At 38.9% G+C, this 25,565-nt stretch overlaps 1 protein-coding gene across 4 annotated transcripts in view; it reads left to right on the top strand.

Annotated features, from left to right (window-relative positions):
* BANP (BTG3 associated nuclear protein) overlaps nt 1-23,800 on the top strand; it is a 242,893-nt gene extending 219,093 nt beyond the window's left edge. For 3 of the 4 annotated variants that reach the window (XM_077831218.1, XM_077831220.1, XM_077831219.1), the window contains 2 exons: nt 17,183-17,326; nt 22,986-23,800. In XM_077831218.1, coding sequence (XP_077687344.1) covers nt 17,183-17,326; nt 22,986-23,057 — 216 coding nt within the window. In that variant the 3' untranslated portion in view covers nt 23,058-23,800. Of the gene's footprint in view, nt 1-1,935; nt 1,957-17,182; nt 17,327-22,985 lie in introns of those variants that run through there. The other variant, XM_077831221.1, reaches the window with a different exon arrangement.
* The last annotated feature ends 1,765 nt before the right edge of the window (nt 23,801-25,565 follow it).

The following is a 25,565-nucleotide window of genomic DNA, read 5'->3' on the forward strand; positions in this document are numbered from 1 at the left end:
TTACCATTGGATAAAAAAGCCAATGTTGGGTTTGTACATACGTGTCAGAGGCTGTCGTTTCTTTCCTACAGATGCCAGTTATAGTGGCAATAGTAATGAATGCAACTTCATCTTGAAAAAATAAGGAATTACGATATTTAACTCTTTTGGAGGAAGTGTCAACCTTTCATATTCTACCTGTTTCCTAGGTCTTGGTGTTATCATAATAGTTCAGTCTCTATCTTCATTCACTCCTTTTCTGCTCTGCTGATGCTGCCAAGAGGTCAGTTTTATGGGAAGTGGTCTGTGAAACCACTGAAATGATTTTGCATCAGACACCAAACAGCCATGAGATAAGAACTTTCAGTCGCTGATGACCTGGGTTGAATCTGAACCAGCGAGGTGAAAGGATGTAACATAGATCCCATTACCAACACCTGGAAACTCTACGCCCTTCTATATTGGGTTTGGTTTTAATGTCATACATTATTCTATGATTGCTCTGCTTTCTCCTTTGGCAAACTAGCAGAACGCATTTCTCCACTGAAGTGAACAAAAAAGAAAAAGAAAGTATTCTTTATGGATGGTAGAGCCTTAGAATTCCTCCCATTTGATTCACAGTTGAGTTGACATACTGTGTGTACCCTTCTGGATTCCTGAATTAGTTCTGTATTGTTTGAGAACTAGATTGGACCAGACCTCTGATTTCTTGGAGAAACCGATTAATTTACAATGATAAAATAATAAGTTAATGTTGTAAAAACTGCAGCTTATCAGAATCTGGTTGTTTCAGTTATATTCATCTACCTGCCCAGCAAATCTACTGAATAAACAACGTTTTGCTGGCACCATCTATACTGGATCTTATTAGTCTTAAGGCTCCATGAAGAAAACATTAAGACAGGAAAGAATGTGTTAATGGGTGTAATAAATCTTATTTAAGTGAGTAGATTTATCAGTTCAGCTTATTAATATTTAAAGAAACTACATGTGCTACTTTGAATGCCTTCATATTAGTTTTGCTATCATTGCAGAAGGAAAGTGCATGCCCATCTCAGAAAGATAGGCAGATGTTTCTTAAATATCTGCCTCAAGATTAAATGCAGCTTTCTATGAATCATCTAAACCTATACTTTTCTTCCTATCTTCAGGCCCAAACTGCCCTTTTAAACAAATTATTAATTGGACTGTGTCACTGGGATCTTTCCTTTTTCCTGGGTATGAGTCTTTTCTTTTGTGCAAAATTTGCTGAAACACTTATTTGCCAACAACCAGCATTGTAGTATTTTCAGACATGAATATTCTATAAACCACCACCCTCTCACTGAATCAAGGTCTCATTCTTTAAAGGAACAGCATCTTTTATTGCATTGCAGCATTAGAAATATGAAGAAATGATGGAAAAATACATTGAATTCCTATTGTGTAGGCTATTCCTATACGTGTTTGCCCAGGTTAATAACAAAGCACAACACTACAGTAGCAAAAAGAAAAGGAGTACTTGTGGCACCTTAGAGACTAACCAATTTATTTGAGCATAAGCTTTCGTGAGCTACAGCTCACTTCATCGGATGCTGTAGCTCACAAAAGCTTATGCTCAAATAAATTGGTTAGTCTCTAAGGTGCCACAAGTACTCCTTTTCTTTTTGCGAATACAGACTAACACGGCTGTTACTCTGACTACAGTAGCAAGAATTTGACAGAAATGAGGGTGAGTAACTTGTCTTTTTTGTGGAAACAGACTTTTCCACTTTTTTCCTCTTTTGCAATTCAGGGCTTAGAGAGTGGCTTCATATAGTGTTGCTATCTAGAATAATAATTTTCAGTGATAAGTATAAATCCTCTGAGAAGGTGATATGTACTGTGCCAAGTTTGGAAACTATGCTGGAATGATTTCAGGAGAAATCAGAAGAAAGGTGCATTTTAATCTTTTTTTTTTTTTTTCTTGTCTTGCAGTTGAATTCTAAATTGGAACTATTAGTTATGGACTGAAAGCTGTTTTTAAATGGAAAGGAGGAGAGCAGAGAATGTAGCTGGGTTTTATTATTATTATTATTATTTATTATTATTATTATTTTATTTTATTAATTTATTATTTGCAATTATTTATTAATATTATTACATGCATTTGTATGGCAACCATCACCATGTTACCTGGCTCAAAATGAAGTTAAAACTTTTTTCCGAGGTTCACAGAGCTTATACCCTTCACATACCCGGTGCACAGTCAACTTCTGGAACTCATTGCTAGGGGATTCTATGAAGGCCAAAAGTATAACCGAGTTAAGAAAAATAATTAGATAAGTTCATGCAGAATAGGTCCATCAATGGCTATTGCCAAGATGGTCAGGGACCCAGCCCTATGCTCTGGGTGTCACTAAATCTGTGACTGCCAGAATCTGGGACTAGAAGACAGGGAATGGATTACTCGATAATTGCCCTGCTTTGTTCATTTCCTCTGAAGCATCTGGCACGGGCGACGGTCAGAAGACAGGGTCCTGGGCTAGGTGGACCATTGGTCTGACCCAGTATGGCCATTCTTTTGTTCTTATCCTTCAGCAGCAAGACAGACTTAAAAAGGAAAGAGATGAGAAGAATATTGAGAGAAGACTAGATAAAAAGGAACAAGTGAGGCTGAAATTCAGGTCAAAGAGAGGATAGTGGTATAATACTGAAAAACTCTGTGTCTTTGTTATATTTCTAAGCAGCACACTCCCATAGATTGTTGCTGCTGGGAAAAGGGATAGTGTGGTTTTGTGTGTGTGTGTTTGGGGGGGATCTGTTTGTTTTGTTTTAGTTCATTTTATCTAATCTGCCTGCCTATCTGCCTATTATGTTTATCCCTATGGTATCCAGGTACATACAAAATTAAGTAAAACAATCATTCAGTCAATAAGACTGTATCCTATATTTTCTACCAGCATCAAGAGCATGTGCTTAATTTAAAAAAATAAAAAAGTTTTTCCTTCTGTCACCTTTAGGGTAATTACTGGGGAAAAATGAATCTATAGAACTGGGTTTTATTTCTTGTTCTGAAGTTGGTGAGATCTTTGCTCTTTCTCATAGTTGGTGGGCGAGAATTCCATAGCTGCTAATCAGCTGTAAGATTCTTATTCTCCTGTCCTTGAGTCTTGTCGTAGGTAAGATCTTCTCCAGCATGGGGGCTCATGGTCACCAGGAGGGAATGGTAATCCCTGAGGTAGCCAGGGTTAGTCCATTGAGGGCCATGAAGAGCTGCGTCAGAGCTTTAAATATCTGTGCATGAAAGCACTGCTAGCTCAGGGGCACACTCACAGAAACATGTGGACCATAACCTGCCTTGGAATACCCACCTGGACTTCTAGTGAGGTGGGCCAACAAAAGGGAGAGAGACTGAGGTAGGCCCACTTCCACACTGAATTCCTGCCGCTGGCTGTGGATTTTCTGGTAGGTGCCTGCACACTGTGCTAGCCTGAATTTGACCCCGATATTCAAAAATACTCTTAAAAAGAAGTTTGCTTCAATTAGTTGCAGGAAGAAAGAAAACTTTAAGACTCCAAATTTTTTTTAGCTTAGATAGGATGCTCCTAAAATATCGATAGTGTATTATGGTGATGGGGTCTTTATAAAATTTATGCAGTTATAGTGTGTTAGTGCAGAGCCTACTAATGTCTAATTAACACTGAACATGTTTTGGCATTTAGTTTTATTCCATCATAAAAGCTAAACATTTATGAAGGAAGAATTAACTTGTAGATGCCCATTGGCAAGCGTATGTTCTGTATGAGATAAGCATTTATAAACACCATGCAATGTTATTTATTTATTTTTCAGTATTTGCTCAAGCATACTGACTGGTTGGTTTCCTTTCTTTGGTAAAAATTACCCCCATAGCTTTTCTGTTGAGGGGGAAAACATGCAGCGATTGTTTTAACTTCATGGAAATAAATTGTGAGGAATGCAACAAACGATTGTTCCAGCTTTCTAATCACTTGTCTTCTCAATCAAAATAACTCTACAGTGATGTCATATAAGTCATCCTAAGGTCAGTGGCAGGTAAGAATTATAGAATTGAACTGGTAGTCCAGAGATCCTATGAACAGCCAAACAAAGACTGTATTCTTATCATTTGCTAAGGTTTTCACACACAGCTCCTGATATCCTAGGGTTGTATGATTTAAAACCTTCAGTATTTTGTCTCTCTTTTTTAGCATTTGTGACTTTGGTGTGATAATTTTACTTGTTTTATACTTCATCCAGGAATTTCCATGAAATCTGCAAACACGTTAAAGTAAAAATTGGGCTGACTGAAGTGTCCAGGCATTAAGATAAATTACTGAACTCAAGCTACTTTAGTTGTTTGTATTAGTGGGGAGCATGATCTATCAGTTAGAGAACAAGACTGGATTTTATTGTCATCTCTGTCACTGACTCTCACTGTGACCCTGGGCAAGTCACTTCACCTCTCTAGACCTTGATTTCCTCATGTGTAAAATGGGGATAATAATATCCACCTTTGTAAAAAGCACTTTGATTACCTTGTATTAAAAATGCTCTATAGGCCTACTCCAAAAGATGGAAAGACTCCCATTGAGTTTAGTGGGCTGTGGATCAGGTCCTTTATTTGCACAGTGTTGTTATTACTGTATGTAGCAAGTAGAAAGTCTGAAGATAGTTCTTTTAGTATAAGCTATTTTATAATATCTTTTTAATTTCGGTATTAAGGCAGGGATATACAGTAATATAGCTGTGTAATTTTTTGCCTGTGAATGAAGAATTTTCTGTAATGCCTACATGGAAATTAAATGGGTGTTTGTTTAATATATTTCGTCCAGTTGAGTTTTCCTCTGAAGAGGGACTTTACTTCTCTGATTATTTGCATTGTTTTATGAATACAGTGTGGTGGCTTTTGTTCTGTTTGGTAGGTCCTCTTGTCATTTGATACAAAGAAAGCGTGAAGTCATGTGGAGAGGGGTCAAGTATGCTAGGGTGACCAGATGTCCCGATTTTATAGGGTCAGTCCCGATTTTTGGGTCTTTTTCTTATATAGGCTCCTTTTACCCCCAGCACCTGCCCTGATTTTTCACGTTTGCTGTCTGGTCACCCTAAAGTATGCTGAACTGTGACTGAATTTGGATTGATCCTCTCTTTGGCTCAACAAATTGAAAATAATATACTGCACCATTAGGGCTGCAGTTCTAGGTTTTATTTCCAAGTTCTTTTTTTAATAAATAGGGTGGGTCAAGTCAGGAATTTTCCATTTCCATGCTCATCCATTCATGTTGTAATCTCAGAAGCAGGCCAGTAGTTTGAATAGAAGTTACAAGAGTTATTTTATTTTATTTAGAATATAATCTGTAAATATTGAAGACATTAAGAACTTTCCCCTCACTCCCCTCTTTGAAGTTCTCAGTCAGCTGGTTTAATTTAGGGTTGGGATTTTTTTTTTTCTTGTTTTCACTTTTACTCTCTCATTTGTCCAATGGGTGTTTCACATGGTCAGTTACAGCACTTTCAGTAGTTAAGCATGATTTAATCAGATCTAAGACAACAATTAATATAATTTGTGCAGTGGGTGGGGAACATTAATAAATCATTGTCAGCATCTTTAATTCATAAATACCAGACTTGTTTTGAAGTGTTACAAACAAACAAACAAACAAACAGTGGTTGGGCCTGGAATACCAATGTGTAAAAAGGAGCACAAAAGAGTTTTATTCGTTGACTAGTTTTGAAAGAAGGCTGTGGTCTCACTTCCAAATGATAAAATATCCTAGCGTGCCTGACATTGCGTAAGTAGCATGTTGGCACCAGAATTCCCTTTTCTAAACCACAGAATGCACCCACTGTTGCATTTTTTTGACCAAGGCTTTCTTGCACTGTGCCATTCACCTATTCTCATAGCTATTGCAGGAATATATTTCAGGTCATTATTGGTTAAACATATTGTGCACAGTGTATTCTTTTCATCACCAAAATCCTCATTATCTTTAGTGTTGTCTTTGTTACTCTTATCAATGTGGATTAACAATGAGGCTCCTGATTAAATATGATGACAGCAAGAGGTGGGAATTGAACTTAAATGCACTAACTCTATATACTGTGTACAAAAATGAGTTCTGTAATGCAGAAAATCTGAGAAAAATGCAGTTGAATAGGAAAAAGTTCCACTTAATAAAAAAAATTGTGATGGAAGGTGCATGTATGTGGGTTCCAAAAAAATGAAAATAAAAATAAAATAAAAAAATCAGTGAATGGAAATGTTACAGTATCTTGTTTTAAGTATTTAGATATTTTAATAGGCTAAGATATACACAGAAAGTCATTCAATTCACGCAGATTTACAATAGGTAGTTAACAATGGATTATTACCATCAAGGAAACAATGTCTGTTTCCTTGTTTAATACTCCAGAGTGAGACTTTGGAATTTGCATAAAAGTTGAAGTGATAGCTGCCACAGTTTCAGTGGAACTGCACCTGTATTCCTCCTATGTGGTCCACCAAAGGCACCCCCTTCAGGCTTCCTGGTCCCAGCTGGCACCTCTCTTGGGTGAACACCTGCATCTCCCACCCTTCCCACTGGGGATTTTAAGGTTACACAGCTCCATCCATGCCTTACATGATGATATCCTTAGCAAGCTAAACTGCCTAAAATGGCCAGCCTCTGTGCTTTACTTTGTCTCCAAGGGCTATGAGTCTGAGCACTGCATTGCCCATAGTTATAAGTTACCACACAGCTCCTTCCAAGCAAGCACAATTATTTTATGGTAAAAGCTTTACAGAGAAAACATATTAAAACAATAAAGGAACTTACATGCATGCTAAAGAACTTACTAGAGGTCACTCCCAACTCCAACCTAGGGCTCTATTAGGTTTTAGTCCTTCAAAACCCACAGCTGGGTTTTCCCCATGGTTACAAATTAATCCATCTTAGATCCAGAGACCAAGTTGGGCAGATCAACTGTTTCTTTATACACCTGAGTCTTTGATTATGGCCTTCTGTAACAGGTAATCAGCAGACAAAGACCCTTTCCTCGTGGTGTAGCTTCACAAGGCTGCATTTTTGCATAAGCAGCGTTGGGGAATTTGCATTAACCTCTCCCTAGGGATTCCCAGGGTTGTCCCAAAAGTCCATACTTGTCTGGCACATTTTCAATATAGTGTTTTGAACTCCCAGGTGGCATTGGCAATTTCCTGGGAAAAACTAGTTAAGGACAGAATGCTGGTAAAATACCAGCTTAAACTGGGAATAATAAAATTATTATTAGAATATACTAATAAAAAGTATTGCAAAATATTTTGCAATTTGACAATACTTTTCCAGTAATATGAACTGTTTAATTTTAGTTAAAAGAAATAAAAGAAGAGCCTCAATCTAAAGCTAAATGCTATTGAGTTGGCTACCTCAAACAGAAACTGAAACTTCTGAATCTGGGAATTCCCCTTCTTTGTTTATCAATGAAAATTTCAAACAAACAAAGAAGGGGAATTCCCAGATCCCAAAGTTTCAGTTTCTGTTTGAGGAAGACTGCCAAACTAACTGTCCAGTCCAGTACTCCGTCTCTTGATGTGGCTGGCTGGAGTGCAGCTGAGCTCATGGAGTACAGTGACTCAAATCCAAATATCTCAACATGAGCTAAGGTAGAAGACCACTTGCCCTAATTCTCAGCTATTTTGAGAAAGTTCACGAAGATGGTAAAGAGAGTTTTAGATGCAGAAATTGCAAAGAAAAAGCGATTGGGAAGGCAGACCATATGAGGAAACATTTTGTAAAGTACAGTGGGAAGAACAAAGGGACACAAGAATCACTGCCTTTGGCAAAACATATGCAAGTATTAGAATCAGAATCTGAGGATGAAGGTAATGATAATACTGCATTACCATTGCCAGCTACACCAAAACAAAGTGAGATTCAGGTCAGCCAAAGACGAAGAGGAGGAATTGTCATGGTTCTTCAACCACAAATAGATATCTTTGTAACAAAAACTACTATAGAACTGAAACAAAGGATAGACTTGAAAAATGCAGAATTTTTATGGTGGTAATATTCTCTTTTCTGCTATTGAGCATACAGTTTTTCAAGCAATGATCAGCTGCCTAGGGCCAGGCTACAAAGCACCCAACCAAAAGCTGGTAGCGGGTGAACTGGTAGACGCAGTTACTGATGGCTTGAGGGTGTAAGTACACAATGAATTACATAGAAAAGCAGTTATACTGATACAAGGTGGCTGAAGTAATATGCACAATGACCCACTAATAGTTAACTTTGTGCAGATAGGGAAAAAAACTGGTTTACTTATCAGCTGTTGATATTGGAAGCAATAAGAAGATTGGAAAGTACTGTGATACTCTGGCAAGAGAAGTCAAGGCATTGCAAATAAACTGTATGGTTGTGTTCTTAAGAGCTACCTGACAAACAGTTTGGAATTAGATGACGACGCTTTGGTTACGTATGGATGTGTATCACATTGGCTCAACCGACTTGGACAAGACCTTAGACCAAGTACTTTCATGAAACACGTAGATTTACAAAAGCATTTCCATAATCACCATCAACCTGGAGCCTGGTTAAAAGAATGCCTAGGATCTGTAAAACCTAAATTCCTGGTGACACATGATGGAACAGTCAACAAACGTGCCTAGAAACATACATTAAAAATCAGCCCCCTTCTCTCAGAATTGTGAGTGATCGTGAGGCAGAACTTGAAAATAAAGTGACCAGTATAATTAATAATCAGGGGATTTACGAAGAAGCAAAGAACTTGATCAGTCAGTTGAAACCAGCTGTTGTGGCACTTGACAAACTCCACAGGGACGCACCAACAATTGCTGCTGCGTGCAAAGTATGGTTGCATCTACTGATAAATGAACTGCTGTAAATGGCCCACCTTGATTATCACTACAAAAGGGGTTTTTTTTCCATTTTTTTCTCTCTCCTGCTGGTAATAGCTCATCTTACCTGATCACTCTTGTTATAGTGTGTATGGTAACACCCATTGTTTCATGTTCTCTGTGTATATAAAATCTCCCCACTGTATTTTCCATTGAATGCATCTGATGAAGTGAGCTGTAGCTCACGAAAGCTTATGCTCAAATAAATTTGTTAGTCTCTAAGGTGCCACGAGTCCTCCTTTTTGAGGAAAGAAATTCAGCTGCACAAGAAGAAACTGCAAGGCAGTGCTTGCTCATCAAAAATCCTGGCTTTCTGCCATATTTACTTGCATTTAAAGTAGAAGAAGCTCCATATCCAGAATCAATGTTTTCATCCATTATCAAGGAAACAGTATCTGCTTATAACGTGGTTGAAGAATGCTGATATTCCATTTGGCTTCATAGAACTGGTGGTGCAATTGCATCAGTGTCCAGCAACTTCAGCAAGCAAACTTTGGATACATCAATTCAAAACTGAGGAATAGGCTCGTTCTATTCCACTGCATCCAAGTTAGTCTTCTGTTGCAGAATGCTGCGTGGCCAAATGGACCTGGGCTGGTAGTCTGCAACTCTGCATGCTTCTGATTGCTTAATGCTTCATGCCTACAACTCTGCATTATTGTTGTTTTAATGTACTCAGTTTTTAAAATTTTCTTTATATAATATTGAAAATTGAAATGAGAGTCATGGCACGCGTACCTTCCTTGAGAGAATACCAAGCCAAACTATATACAGACATTCCAATGTTCAGTATTATAATTATATATATTAGTATTACACCGACTGTAGTTTTATTTTTTGTTTGTACAATCCTCAGTTAATTTCTGAATCTACTGCCTTATGTAACCAAAATTTGAATATGTAACTAAAACTAAGTGTAATATGGGGTGCATTTAATGAAACAGTTTTTAAAATAAAGAATGCCTTAAACTAGGACTAAGTAGTTTTCCTGGGGTGGTAAAAACTGATTTTTACCTGGTAAAAACCACCTTTGGTAAATACCATGCCATCTCTGCTCCCAGGTCTTACATCTGTCCCCCCCAGAGAGGTTATATACAATCATGGCCCACAATAATACATAAACTTAATAAAATAAAGTCTCTGAAGGATATTGCTGAAAATTGCCATCTCTGTCACAATAGCATCACAGCATTTACACAACAGTGAGACTGAATCAAGGGAAAAATTGTGAAACTGTGTTATTTTCTGAAATGTTGGTTGTTAGCCATTAAAGCTGTTTATCCAGATGTTTTAGAACACTGCTATTTTATGGTTCTGTCTGTGAGATTTTATAACTTGGAAACAAAGGATTTATATGAGTGATTTCCTTAACTTCTGAATTCATGAAGACATTGCACAAATATAGTGCCAGAAGAGAGGAGAAAGTAATTTTTTTTATTTTAGCCATTTATACTGACCTGTATAAAGTGACATTTTAAAAGCCATCATCTTTGGGACAGATATGGGTTGCAGTATTGCATTCTTTTCTATATGAACTGTAAAGAGCTGTCATAGTAACTCATTGGAGGCATAGTTTAATCTTAGTGTAGGAAAAGCTTTTCTGATTTAAATGCTTCTTGTGAAGGGCAGGTATTTGTTGTTATAGTGAGTGGAATCTTTGTCAGCCACGCAGATGGCTGCTGTGTTGTGATAGCCATGTTGGTCCCAAGATATTAGAGACACAAGGTGGGTGAGGTAAGAACTTTTGGAAATTGGTCCAATAAAATATATTACCTCACTCACCTTTGTCTCTTTAAGCAGGTGGCTGATATTTATTCTGTGATACACTTAAAAAAAGTAAAAAGGCTGGGGCTACCTAATCTCAAACAGTACTATTGGTCAGAAAATCTTAGAAGCATTACCTGTGGGATTGGTAACTGGTTAAAAGATAGGAAGCAAAGGGTAGGAAAAAATGGTCAGTTTTCACAAACAAGAGAGGTAAATAGTGGTATCCCCTGGAGGTCTGTACGGGGACCAGTCCTATTCAACATATTCATAAATGATCTGGAAAAAGGGGTAAACAGTGAGGTGGCAAAATTTGCAGATGATACAAGACTACTCAAGATAGTTAAGTCCCAAGCAGACTGTGAAGAGCTACAAAAGGATCTCACAAAACTGGGTGACAGGGCAACAAAATGGCAGATGAAATTCAATGTTGATAAGCATAGTGATGTACATTTGAAAACATAATCCTAACTATACATATAAAATGATGGGATCTAAATTAGCTGTTACCACTCAAGAAAGAGATCTTGGAGTCGCTGTGCGTAGTTCTCTGAAAATATCCACTCAGTGTGCAGCTGTAGTCAAAAAAGCATTGGGAATCATTAAGAAAGGGATAGATAATAAGACAGAAAATATCATAGTGCCTCTATATAAATCCATTGTATGCCCACATCTTGAATACTGCATGCAGATATGGTCACCCCATCTCAACAAAGATATATTGGAATTGGAAAAGGTTCAGAAAAGGGCAACAAAAATGATTAGGGGTATTGAACAGCTGCCATATGAGGAGAGAGTAATAAGACTAGGACTTTTCAGCTTGGAAAAGAGACGACTAAGGGAGGATATGATAGAAGTCTATAACATCATGACTGGTGTGGAGAAAGTAAATAAGGAAGTGTTATTTACTCCTTCTCCTACCACACAAACTAGGGGTCACCAAATGAAATTAATAGGCAGCAGGTTAAAACAAACAAAAGGAAGTATTTTTTCACACAACGCAGTAAACCTGTGGAACTCCTTGCCAGAGGATGTTGTGAAGGCCAAGACTACAACAGGGGTCAAAAAAGAACTAGATAAGTTCCTGGAGGATAGATCCATCAATGACTATTAGCCAGGATGGGCAGGGACGGTGTCCCTAGCCTCTGTTTGCCAGAAGCTGGGAATGGGTGACGGGGAATGGATCACTTGATGATTACTTGTTCTGTTCATTCCCTCTGGGGAACCTGGCATTGGCCACTGTCAGAAGACAGGATACTGGGCTAGATGGACCTTTGGTCTGATCCAATATGGCCGTTCTTATGATGGACAATAAAGAAGGCCATTGGATTATTAGTATAGAGCAGACATTGACTCAGATTATAACCTTCTGAGTTTCCTTCCTTGAACTAATCAGTGGAACAGCCAAATTGGAAACCATTCTGCGGTTAATAGGACTCTAGGAATTTGGTTTAAAATTAGGGGAAATTAATATGTGCTTTTCTCCCATCTTGACCTCCACTGTGGAGGTGATAAAAAAGGAGATATTTCTGTGTTGTAAACACCTATACCACAATCACATTTTTATCATTCTTGACATGCTAAGAAAGAAACCTTTCCCTTAATTTCTGTTCTTTCAAATTCTGGAAAGGAAAAATTGAAAAGAAATAGGTCCCAAGAGAAAAGACTGAATTACAAAGTTACCCAACAGAAAGGTACAACATGAAAAGTCTGTCTCATTACGTACTCTGAGTAAATCCAATACAGAAGGACTCTCTGTTAAACAGCAAGAAGTATTTCATGTAGGTATTGATATGGAGAAATGGCAGACTGATTTTTAAATCACAAAGCTGTGTTAGTGCCAATAATCTTGTCAAAATTCAGTATAAAATAACATAGAGGATTATATCCCCTCCAAACTGTATGCCACTAAAATGAGTACTACTAAGGCTTGCTGGAAGGAATGCAATCACAAGGGTACCGTAGAACATACAACCTGGTACTTTTCTAAACTTTGAATTCTTTTCATGTAATATTTCTATAATATAGATATAATGGAAAAGGGATGTAGCAGTCCAGTCACCCAGTTATTCTGGGGTTTGGCAGTCAGCGATAACATGTGCAATGTCAGAAATTGTCAAGAATTGTTGCTCTTGGCTGGTAAATACTCATAAATTCAGACCGTGAAGTGCCGCCAGTACAGCATATCACATGGTTACAAAATATATGGCATGGAGAGGAAATGGATAAATTAACATATTCCTTTAAAAACAAAATCAAGCAGTCTTTTTCATTATGGTCTCCTTTTCTCGACTGCACTTCAGCACACCCAAAATCCCCTTGAGGTCACTAGGACAGGGGTTGGCAAACTACGGCCCACAGGCTGGATCCAGCCCGCTAGCCATTTTAAGCCCGCTGGGTCAGGGCCGCACCGCGCAGCTCAGCCCCACTCTGGCGCTCCAGCCAGGGCGCTGTGTCGGGGCTGCACCATGCTTGAGGTAAGCGCCACTTGGAGCCTGCACCCCTGAGCCTCTCCCCGTGCCCCAACCCCCTGCCCCAGCCCTGATCCCCCTCCCGCTCTCCAAACCCCTCGATCCCAACCCAGAGCACCCTCCTGCACCCCAAACCTCTCATCCCCAGCCCCACCCCAGAGCCCACACCCCCAGCCAGAACCTGCACCCCTTCCTGCACCCCTTCCTACACCCCAGCCCCAGCCCTAGCCCTGATCCCCCTCCCACCCTCCAAATCCCTCAGTCTCAGCCCGGAGCCCACAACCCCCTCACATACCCTAACCCCAATTTTGTGAGCATTCATGGCCTGCCATGCAGTTTCTATTCCCTGATGTGGCCCTCGGGCCAAAAAGTTTGCCCACCCCTGCTCTAGGAGGTCACTTCCTTTTATCCCCACTCCTCTGTGGCCATCCCCCTGGACACAACTGAGAAATCAAATTTTATAAAAACCTGGGCTAGGATAATTATTTGTTCTTTCTCTGTTGTTGGTTTTTTTTGTTTGTTTAAATCTGCCGATCGGTGTGGTTTGAAAAGTTTATTGTACAAATTACAGCATATGGAAGCTAATTATTTCAGCATTTGGTATAGGTTTCAAAGAAGAGATTATTGGGGAGACATTATTGATTCAATATGCCCAAAATGTATTCTGACCTCTCACTTCTCCTTATCATAAAAGTACATACTTAAACTGTTCTGTAATGAGTAAGATGGTTTCTGATTGCTCAGAGCCAACAATGAACCTAACCTAAAGCAGTCAGCATGCAGATCTATAATGATTCACTGAGCACAAACATTCATTAGAAATAATCATTAAATCTACACATTTATTATACAGTAGGAACCCAATGTAACAATATATTGTCAAAAAATTAATGTCTCTGGCTGTGAGAATGAATATCTTGGCTTTGTCTCCTTATTTATGCAGCAGCAAGAGACCATTCTTTTGTAAGAATGTTCTGTTCCGTTGACATTCTCACATAACTCGGCCAACCGATTCAAGGCCTCTACAATAGCCACTACTAGAATTATAACCCCTTCATTAGTTATCACCGCTGACCCAATAAGGTATTACATTCAGCACCAGAGTAATAGCTGTTAAATATTTTTGAAAATGTATATAGATGTAATACACTTCCCTAATTACTAGGGCTGTCAAGCAATTAAAAAAATTAATTGTGATTAATCGCACTGTTAAACAATAATAGAACAGCATTTATTTAAATATTTTTGGATGTTTTTCTACGTTTTCAAATATATTGATTTTAATTACAACACAGAACACAAAGTGTACAGTGTTCACTTTATATTTATTTTTGATTACAAATATTTGTGCTATAAAAACAAAAGAAATCGTATTTTTCAATTCACCTCATACAAGTACTGTAATACAATCTCTTTATCATGAAAGTTGAACTTACAAATATAGAATTATGTACAAAAAATAACTGCATGCAAAAATAAAACAATGTCAAACTTTCGAGCCTACAAGTCCACTCAGTTCTCCTCCTTGTTCCGTCAATTACTCAGACAAACAAGTTTGTTTACATTTGCTGGAGACAATGCTATTCACTTCTTGTTTACAATGTCACCTGGAAGTGAGAACAGGTGTTCACATGGCACTGTTGTAGCTGGCGTCGCAAGATATTTACGTGCCAGATGCACGTAAAGATTTATATGTCCCTTCATGCTTCAACCACCCTCCCAAAGGATATGCGTCCATGCTAATGAGGGGTTGTGCTCGATAACAATCCAAAGTAGTGCAGACCGACGCATTTTCACGATGTTCACTTTCATCATCTGATCAGATGCCACCAGCAGAAGGTTGATTTTCTTTTTTGGTCGTTCGAGTTCTGGAGTTTTCACATCAGAGTGTTGCTCTTTTAAGACTTCTGAAGGCATGCTCCACACCTTGTCTCTCTCAGATTTTGGAAGGCACTTCAGATTATTAAACCTTGGGTCAAGTGCTGTATCTATCTTTAGAAATCTCACTTTGGTACCTTCTTTGTGTTTTGTCAAATCTGCAGTGAAAGTGTTTTAAAAACAAACAACATGTGCTGGGTCATCTTCTGGGATTGCAGTAACATGAAATATATGACAGAATGTAGGTAAAACAGAGCAGGAGACATACTATTCTTCCCCAAGAAGTTCAGTCACAAATTTAATTAACGCATTATTTTTTTTAACGAGCATCATCAGCATGGAAGTATGTCCTCTGGAATGGTGGCCAAAGTATGAAGGGGCATACGACTGTTTAGCATATCTGGCACATAAATACCTTGCAATACCGGCTACAAAAGTGCCATGCGAACACCTGTTCTCACTTTCAGGTGACATTGTAAATAAGAAGCCGGCAGCATTATCTCCTGTAAATGTAAACAAATGTGTTTGTCTTAGTGATTGGCTGAACAAGAAGTAGGACTGAGTGAACATTGTTTTGTTTTTGAGTGACATTACGTAACAAAAAACCCCCCAAAATTTGTACGTTGTGCTTTCTCGATAAAGAGATTGCATTATGGTATCGTATGAAGTGAATTGAAAAATTCTGTTTCTTTTGGGGGCTGCAGGAAGGGCAGCCAGCACATCCCTCGGCCCATGCTATTTCCCGCAGCCCCCATTGGCCTGGAGCGGCGAACCGTGGCCAGTGGGAGCCGCGATTGGCTGAACCTGTGGACGCGGCAGGTAAACAAACCAGCCCGGCCCGCCAGGGGCTTTCCCTGAACAAGCGGCAGCCCTAGTTTGAGAACCACTGATCTATGTTGCAAGTGAAATCAATATATTTGAGAAAATGTACAAAAATATCAAAAATATTTAATAAATTTCAATTGGTATTCTATTGTTTAACAGTGCAATTAAAACTGTGATTAATCACAATTAATATTTTTGTGTTAATCGCTTGAGTTAACTGTGATTAATCGACAGCCCTACTAATTATCTTTTCCAAAGTGATTTTAAGAATGTAAAAAATTGCAAATTTTATGAAAATATGGCCTATGGCATTAGCAGTACTGTATATCCTTGTAAGCTAGGGGCACCAGACACCTGGTCCATTAACAAGAGCCAGTCATCCCTTCAAAGCCCTTCTCCTGCCCCATATCATGGGCTTTAGGATACATCTATAATAACAAATGAAGCCAAAGGTTTTTATGCAAACATAAAGTCTAGCAGAAAAAGCCCCAGCTCTGGTTAATTACAACACAGCACTCTGGTCACTGGCTGCAGGGCTCTAGCTTCTCCTCTCTTCTCACTGAACAGTTTATGTAGAGCTTCTGGGTTTCTTCTGGAGGTGTCCTTGGACGTTAGTCCCCAGTGCTGCTTTATTACACTTATAGGAGTCCTGGGCAGAGATCTTCCTCTGCCTATTGGGATTAAGGCAGGGCCTCTGATTCTACACCTTGATTCAAAGGCCACTGGAATTAATGGACAGGCTCCCATTGACTTGATTGGGCTTTGGATTAGGGCCACAGATCAGCATGATGTAAACACCAGTGTTCCATTTTGTTTCTCTCCTCAGAATGTTGGTGTAATTCCCACTAAACTAATGGGAATTGGGTGCACTCGTTACAAGGAAAATAGGTTCAGCAGTTAGTTATAGGAAGCAGTGTGTAAGTGCTACATATTATTACCTGTTAGAGGAACAGCCTCATTCTGTTTTTGTTAATCAAAGGTGGTTTTATTTTAATTAAAGAAATGAAACCTGGAGTATTTAGCATAATCCCTCGGGATGGTTTTGTTCTGTCACTAGTGCTGATACATTTTGAATATAGAACTGTTTTGTATCATAAGCAAGGTAAACGTTTCCAGGTATGTTGGCTGTTAACCCTTTCACTAAAGAACTGAAGGAATCCAGATTTTATAAAGCACAGCAAAATGCTTCTGGCCTAACTGTCCTTCAGTATGAATACCATATTCTCTTGGAAACCCTTGCAATTTAACTTAACCATTATTGATGGATAGTTTTTTGGTGGGGTTCTTTTGTTGTTGTTTTGGTCTCACATCTGTTTTGTAGTTACAGATGTTTCACAATGCCTTTGTAATTATGGTTATTTACAGGATACTTTCTCTGTTGGTTTGTCTGCAGGTGTTACACGGTGCTCAGTTGATAGCTGTTGCCTCTGCAGATCCTGCATCTGGGGGTGTAGATGGATCCCCACTCCAAGGGAGTGATATCCAGGTCCAATACGTCCAGCTGGCACCAGTGACAGACCACGCTGCTACTAATCAAGTACGTATTTTTTCCCATTTGAAAGTACTTAAAAAGATGCAAATGCCTGTCAGCGTAACTATGTTTCTGTCCACAAATATTCCATTCCCTTAGGGTTCAGAATACGCAATTTCTCAACTCTAAAAATGTCTCCTAAAATGAGTGCCTCCATTTATAAACAGCCTTTGACTATTCCTGGCCTTATTCCTACCTCTGAGTCCTTGCTTGAGTGCCCCTAGAGAATAGTCATTTTAGTCATCATCATTTTCCTGAATCAGTAAAAAAGGAACACCAAGCTGATAGGATAAGAGGAAGATTTTTGCCTGGAGTCATATCAGGAAAGCTTCTTTCAGCCTGAGGTTCTCAAGTCCAGTCTTCTTGAAGGGTGCCTGCCCTTCCTGCCTGTACTTCAATCATTTTGATCTACTGCCTGGATTTCCCACATCAGCTGCAGTGTTAGCAATTATAAGCAAGCACTTGAGGCTTTGTTTTAAAATGGAGGCATTATCCTTCATGCCAGCATGAATGTTCGTGTAGCTGGCTGTAGAAAACTCTTGTTTTTCTCAGGAAATATAAAGATACTTGCACTTGGCAGTGATCTCAGGCCATCTGACTGCAACCCGACAGTCACTCACCAAGAGTACATGCCTAATTTTTCATCCACTCAAAGCAGTGACTGATGCTGACAGCAACAAAGTGAGGCTGGTCTCAAACAGTGTCAAATTTTCTAAGGTAGTTGCTTTACTCCCAACACTGCTCGAAGGAGCCCAGAAGAATGCAAACTGAGCTGCCAGCCATATCATGTACAGTGTTATGACAGCAGTGCCACTAGCTGGCTCTAGAGTTAGATTTTGTCACTATTCCTACTGTAAACCCCTATTTTGTGTGGATGTCTAACCTGGCTGCAAAATGGGCAAAAAATTGCTTTATCAGCTCTCTGGGAAAGAAAATGTTGCATTTTGTAAGTTAAGATGTTCTCCAATATTGTGTATGTGTATTGAAGGTTACCAGTTTGACCGGTGAGTTTTGGACTGTTAAGATTAAAAAATAGTTTCAGTTTACAAACCAAAGTCCTGATTTTTTGAGGGCCTCCTGAGTGTTGCAGAGCATCCTGGACTCAGATTGGAGTGAATGCAAGTTGAGGTTGCGGCAACAAAAGAGTTTTAAATGGCCTGACTTTCACATGAATTTTGAATACAGGGGTGTAATAAGCAAGGTCTGCTGTTGACAGCGTATTTTGTCATGAGTGGAAAGAAACCCTTCCCAGGTGTGCTGGAAGTGTGCATATTCAGAATGATGTGCGAGAGCCATAAGCCTTGACATGTAACCTGAAGCTGGTCTATTGTGTCCAGGAGCTTTCTGGTGTTTTAATGCCACTGGAAAAAATAATAATAATAGTAATTATGCATTTTTATTTATAGATTCCCCTATGCCTGAGGGCCTCTGAATGCCAAAAGAATATAGATAGAACTATGACTTTACAGAGAGGGACTGTATGGCCCAATAAATTATCAAACCAATGTTAGAACAAAATATTCCTGTACATTCTCTACCCATAATGTACAATAAATAAGGACAAAAATAGTGTTTTTACTAATGACCACATGGCTCTTCCAAAGCAAGGTACACTTAATCTTAGGGCAAAAGCATCACAGAGAAAATATATGAAAACAAAAAGAGGTCCCACATGCTTACTAAACATACCAGAAATTGCCCATATTCCACATGAGGAGGCTAATAGTACAATATCCTTTCCAAATCTTCAGCAAGGATTGGGGTCTCCCTTTGTACAGAAGATCCCATCCGTTTGCTCACTCAAAATGAAGGCCCGGAGTCTGTTTAAACTCAGCCAAACATCTTTCTTTGTCTCTTGGTCTCTGGAAAACCAAGTTTGAACCGGTATATGCAAATCACCTCAGGGCATGGTACCTCTCTGGAGTTATTTACAGTCTTTGGTCTGGTCTACGCTACAGACCTATATCAGCATAGCTATGTCGCTCAGGGACGTGAAAAATCCACCCCCTAAGCAACGTAATTGTAGCCAGCTAACCCTCCGTGTGGACAGCGCTATGTCGGCGGGAGAGCTTCTCCTGCCAACAAACCTACTGCCTCTCAGGGAGGTGGAGTAACTAACATCTTCACTGAAACACTGCAGCAGCACAGGTGCACCGATGCAGCATTTTACCTGTAGAAGTGCCCTTAGCAGCTCATCTAAGTCTGTTTTGAGTTCCTGGAGGAGCTGTGATAACCCTTCCCCATGGAGTAGAACACAATCCTACATAAATCATTCATAAATTTAAAACAACAGTCCCCAAAGATACTGCATGGGATTGCAGTGTCTTTCACAAATGTCGCAGACAATAAGCTTCTCAGTACGGGGCTCTTGCCATATTTATTTATTTAAAACCTTTAAAGTGCCATGCACACTTCTGGCTCTATCCAAATAATAAAATACTGCTGCATCACACATTCAGAGGTGCTTGTTCATAGTAAATTGCCATTCCAGATCTGGGCCCCAGAGGGGTCCCATAAATCACTTCCCACTGAATTTGTTAGGGAGCCATTTTTTTGTGACATTATCATCCCTCTCACCTATTAGATCTGACAGGCAGTTGGTTGTCGAGTCCAGCAGTAAACATAGGCATCTGTCTCCCACACGATTGGCAACCACAAAAGGAGTCACTTTTTTTCAGAGACACTTTGCACTGTGTTAGGTTTTTACATTGTGGCTAACCTCAGAGATTTATACCAAGTTGTAGATAAACTGAAAGGAATGTAAAACAAGAGGGGTATGGAAAGAAATGCAAAAAAGGCTAAAAATAAGTTCACAGTAAATATTTCCTAGTTTACACAGACTAAAAACTAAGGAGCTATAAATGTAAATTAGTAAAACGAACCTAATATTTGCATCACCTTAAAATGTATGCATTACTTATGAACTCATAAACAAATAACCAGTTTGGCTGAAATGATGGAGTGGTCCTGCATCGCTGGAAATGAACTGATTGGATAAAGGCAAAAATATTAAATGCACATTTTAGCTCAGTAATGCAGCAGCAACATGTATTATTTATTTTTCCAGAAAGTTCTATGCAGAGATATTTTCTTGCTCTCAAACATTTTGAATCTCTTTCTATATACAAGCTTCTCAAAAGTGGCCCTCTTTGTCCTCCAGAGCCAAAATCCAGTACCCTGCACAAATTCCAAGTTCAAAACATCATATGTGAACACCTACTTCAGGTCTCAGAGTAGCAGCTGTGTTAGTCTGTATTCGCAAAAAGAAAAGGAGTACTTGTGGCACCTTAGAGACTAACCAATTTATTGGAGCATAAGCTTTTGTGAGCTACAGCTCACTTCATCGGATGCATGCTGTAGCTCACGAAAGCTTATGCTCAAATAAATTGGTTAGTCTCTAAGGTGCCACAAGTACTCCTTTTCTTTTTACTTCAGGTCTGAAAATCAGCCTCTAATTTCTCACATTTGTGCTCTCCAAACTGTGCCTTATTGTTTTGGATGCCAGGTTGCACATGTAAAATTAGAGGCAGAAATGAGGCTCCTTTGAAATTAATCACTCCTTTGAATTGAACTGAAGCAGATATGACTGCCCTGATGTTCAATACTAATTTCAGTTTATTCAAGCACAGTTTTGTACTTGCAAGTTAATTTAAGGCACAAGTGTTAATAACTAGAAGTCTGACTGGTAATTTGTGCTCACAAATCAGGTACTTAGACATCTAACTACTAGTATGTCGGCAGTGCATTGCAGGCACAAAATTGCAACTGCATGTCCAAAGGTCGGGTTGACATCTGGCTGATATTCAGGGCCTAGAAGTAGTTTGCATACTTTCATGTCCTGATTGCATTATTTACTTATAGAAACTCTAATGATTCTTGACATATTATTAATTTGCAAGAACAAAATGTGGTAATATCACATATTATTTTTTTTCACTGAAATCTCCTGATTGGGGGTCAAATTTTGGTTAACATGGGGGGAAAACCACACAATGCAAGCTCACTTGTAAGCCCTTCAAACAGTCTCGTACTTCTGGCCTGATATCCTGAATCCTGGATATATAGTCAGTGCTTGTGGTACAGATATTTTTTCCAGGTGTTTAGGTGGTAGCTTAAAGCTTAGCGGTTGACAAGCTGTTAGCATTATTCTCCTGATTGGCACTGTTGTATAGGACAAGTAAATAAGCAATCAAATGACTCGTAGAATTCCACAGGAGAAAAAATTATAGCTACATGTAATTACTGGCAACAGAACACACAAAAGCAGGCAAGAATTAATTTCACAGTGAAACCTTAATTTAAGAAGAAATCTTTGACAAGTTGATCTTCACAGTATTTTTATTTGAATAAGCCACTACCATCCAGCAAAGTGTTTGGGTCGGAAAACCATTAGCTGTGTTTCACTCCTGGTTCCTCTGAAGCCCCATCCCAAGTGTTGACGCTAGTTTTTCCTTATTAGGAGAGAGAGGGCAGTAAATAGGGTGTCAAAAAGTATCTTTTCCTGTAATGGCAGTGTTGCTACTCTATTGCTTTTGCATCCCGTCCTGTTCCCAGAGCATCAGCTAGCTCAAAGGTACAACTTATATGACAATCTAGGTTCGCTTTGCTTCATGCAGAATCTCAGGCACAATCCCCTGAGGCTCTCCACGTTAGCTATTCACTTGGAGGCCTCGCTTGACTGGACCAATATGTGAATAACTCCCATTCTTAACGCAAACATCTTTTTTTCTTTTTCTTTTTAAGAGTAAACTGGTTGTATGGGGTTTTGGATTGTTTTTCTTTTAATCCTGTTCATACAGGTCTATTTCCTCTCTGTAGGACTCAAGAATTCTTGGCCTCATTCTAGAGGGAGAAAGTTAATTTCCCAGAAAACACCAGGATTATTTACAGTACTTATATTCTTATTTGACCTTGTTTATTAGGTGTGAATTGTACTTAAATGTGCCTGCCTTGTGTTGTCTGAGAACCCTAGGAGGAGTATATAAAAGGGCCCATTGTACACGGTAAAAGTGGAATGCTACTGCGCTAAAACTTATATAAACTCCCATTTCAATTCCAGTGTAGGCCTGATCCACACACAAGTTTTGGGTTGGTGTAACTATTTTGGTTAGGGGTTTGATTCTTTTTACTGAAATAGTTGTACTGATACAACCTTTAGTCTGGATGGAGTTATACCAGTATAAAGGTGCATTGTAACAGTATAGTGTATTCCCCTTTCTGTATGAGCATAAAGTACCTTCTGCCCATCTTTGGAAAAATAAACTCCTTTAATTTTGGACACATTAGGAAGATCTGGTAATTAATTGAGATTTATATGTGGCCAAAAGGAAGATAATAAAATATTTAGCATCAAAAAAGATACAGTGTTTTAACAACACTTTGCATTTTTATTAGCTTTGTGTTTTTCAAAATGCTCTACAAATGTGTACTCAGCAGTTTTCCCTATACTCCTGTGAGCCAGGTAAGTGACATGATCCCTTTCTCTCAGGTGGGGAGGATGAGACGGTGAAGCAACTGGCATAGAAGGCCACACAGCAAGTCAGTGGTGGGGCAGGGATTAAAGATCTTGCGTAACTTGCTTTTAGCATCTTCTTTAATGCACTTGCATTAAGAAGTTAATATGAAGTAAAATATTAATTCATTTTTTGTGTGTTTCTTTCCATAGAGCACAGATTCCCTTCAATCAACTATCCAGCCAGAAATGCAGATAGAACACGGAGCAATCCAGATCCAGTAAAACAGGAACTGTGGAAGCTTCATAGATCCAGATGCCAGTGACCACAGTCAGAAGCTAAAGGCTGCCGCCCACGTACAACAACAGGAGAAAGGATGTGACCACCAGACTAACAGACATTTTCATTTACGTCTCCTGTAAATATCACTGTTCTGTTGGTCTGTTTGTTTTTACACACATGGCTAGATCCTCACCTGGTGTAAATCAGTGTAGCTCTGACTTCAGTGGAACTACATCACTTTACACCAGCGGAGGAGTTGGCCCTCTAAATATACAGGTTCATCCCTTAGGTATTTAAGGAAAAATATTCCCTCTATGAGAAAAAGAAAAACATCTAATCAACCAAAACATTAAAACCAAATTAATGTTTTATCCCATCATTTCTTCTGTGAATCATACCACTGAATGTCCGTAGCTCTCTTATCAAACACATTGCTGCTTTGCAGTACGTGCGTTATCACATATAGAAAATCAAGAGCTCAAATATTTTTCATTGTTTAAATGGCTTTTTTATTTGCTAAGGTGTTTATAACAAAAAAAGAAAATGTTTAAAAAAAAAAACAAAACCCATACTGCAAGTATTAGCCTTTTGCTGGTGATTTCTGTTCAGTGTAATGAAAAATTGTATTTGCAAAAGACTAACAATTTTGTTTGTATTGTTGCTTAACTACTTTTCTAAGGAAAAAATGCTATCAAATGCTGTAATTATGCATTTCTAAAGAATCAAATAAATGTGTATTTATGAACAGTGTAGTTTCCCTCTCCCCACAGCCCCCCATTGTATATCCTTAGGTGAGAACACATTTTATGTTGGCTATTTTTATAACACTATAGCTGTGAAATATTTATAGATATCTGCTGTCTGTAGAGTCTGCTGATAGTCTAGTCTAGTACCAAATTCAGAGGTGAGTCTAAGTAAAGTCTACAGGGAAGATGAGGTCTAGTCTTACTTTGGTCCCACCAAATAGGCATGACGCTGTCATTAGCCAAACCCCAGTCTATGGATTTGCAGTGGCATTCCATCATGGGAAAAATTTGGTTTGTTCCAATGTGAAACTTTCTGAGCTTCAGAGTCTGCAAATTGCATCTTACCCACTAAATTTATGAAGCCATTTCAAACCAAACTTTATGAGGGTTCCTCAGAATTTTTCTCCCTGGAGTGACTCCCAACTCCTGCCTCCAGTCCTGTGGGGAATGGTGCACTTTGTACTTTCTGTGAGCAATAGGTAAGTGGGTATGAGTTAAACCTGGTTAGATGATTCGTTGTCAAGAATTTAGGCTGGGATTAAGTAAATTGGAGTTGGTCACCCGACTCCTTTAGTCAATCCTCTTTGAAACCCCAGCCTTATTCTGTTCATTTTTGCTCTTTTTATTGACTACATAGTTCCTGGATAGATGTTTTCTACTTAGGAATCTGTTCTGCTGCTGCCACATATGCTTTATGCGATATGAGGGTTGCTTTCTCGGGAGGTGTTGATCTAGTTATTTATTCCAATTACTTTATCTGTGTTGAGCCAGCTGAGTAGTGCCCTTTAGATTAAATCATTCTGTAAGATTTGTGATTCAGTAGTTCAGTAATGAGGTCTAATTTTGTAGTATTCATGATCTTGAAATCACTGATCTGTCTCTGTAAGAGACTTTCCTACATCCCTTTACATTCCTCTGGCACTCTGGGCTTACTCTGCTAAAAGGTTTCAAAAAATAGAGCAGGTCCACAGTTACCTCAAAGGCCACCTCTCCACGTGCCCCACCCCTCCAGGAGTGAAATATTGACCCCATTGAAGTCAATGGGAGTTTTCCCACTGATTTCAACACAGCCAGGATTTCACCCCAGATGTGTTTATTTAGTAAGCTAATTTAAAGGGAAGAGATATTGTTTTCAGGACCATTATTGGCTAATAGAGAACAGACCTGCTTGTGCGTTTCAGCCAGTGAGAAAAGTATAGTTGTTTATTTTTGTAACTGAATAAGCTAGGTTCTTATTGACAGATAATATATTATATATCTATTAAAATGTTAGTGAATGAGACATAGCCACAAATTCTATTTGGCTTAACTTAGGAAAACATCCCTCCGGAGCTGTAGGCCTCAACACCCAAGATTTCTTGCAAATATTGTCCCTGGTAAGTAATAAGTTTACTGTAAGTTCACACTTTTCATTAGGATATTTGCTGAGGCACAAGTACAATACATATTACCAGCCAGAATCTGTCAAAACTACATTTACAACAGGTTAAAGAATATGGCTACTAGCCAGTTTCTTTTTTAATAGTGCTTCCCAAACTGGGTGATGTTTAAATAACTTTGCATCCAAAGGGAAGCCTAAAAATACAGTGATTCCTGCATGTTTTAGAGTGTCTGTTTAATAAGAAAACACTATTTGGAAGTGACAGTGAAGAAGCTTGGGAAGGTGAAGCTGCTGGTTATTGAGGATAAAGCTACATAATCCTCCCTTACCATATTCCTGTTGGAGTAAAACCTTCATGCTCTCCATCAGAAAGCGCTGCCTTT

This window comes from Eretmochelys imbricata, chromosome 12, assembly GCF_965152235.1.
Source record: "Eretmochelys imbricata isolate rEreImb1 chromosome 12, rEreImb1.hap1, whole genome shotgun sequence".
NCBI lineage: Eukaryota > Metazoa > Chordata > Testudines > Cheloniidae > Eretmochelys > Eretmochelys imbricata.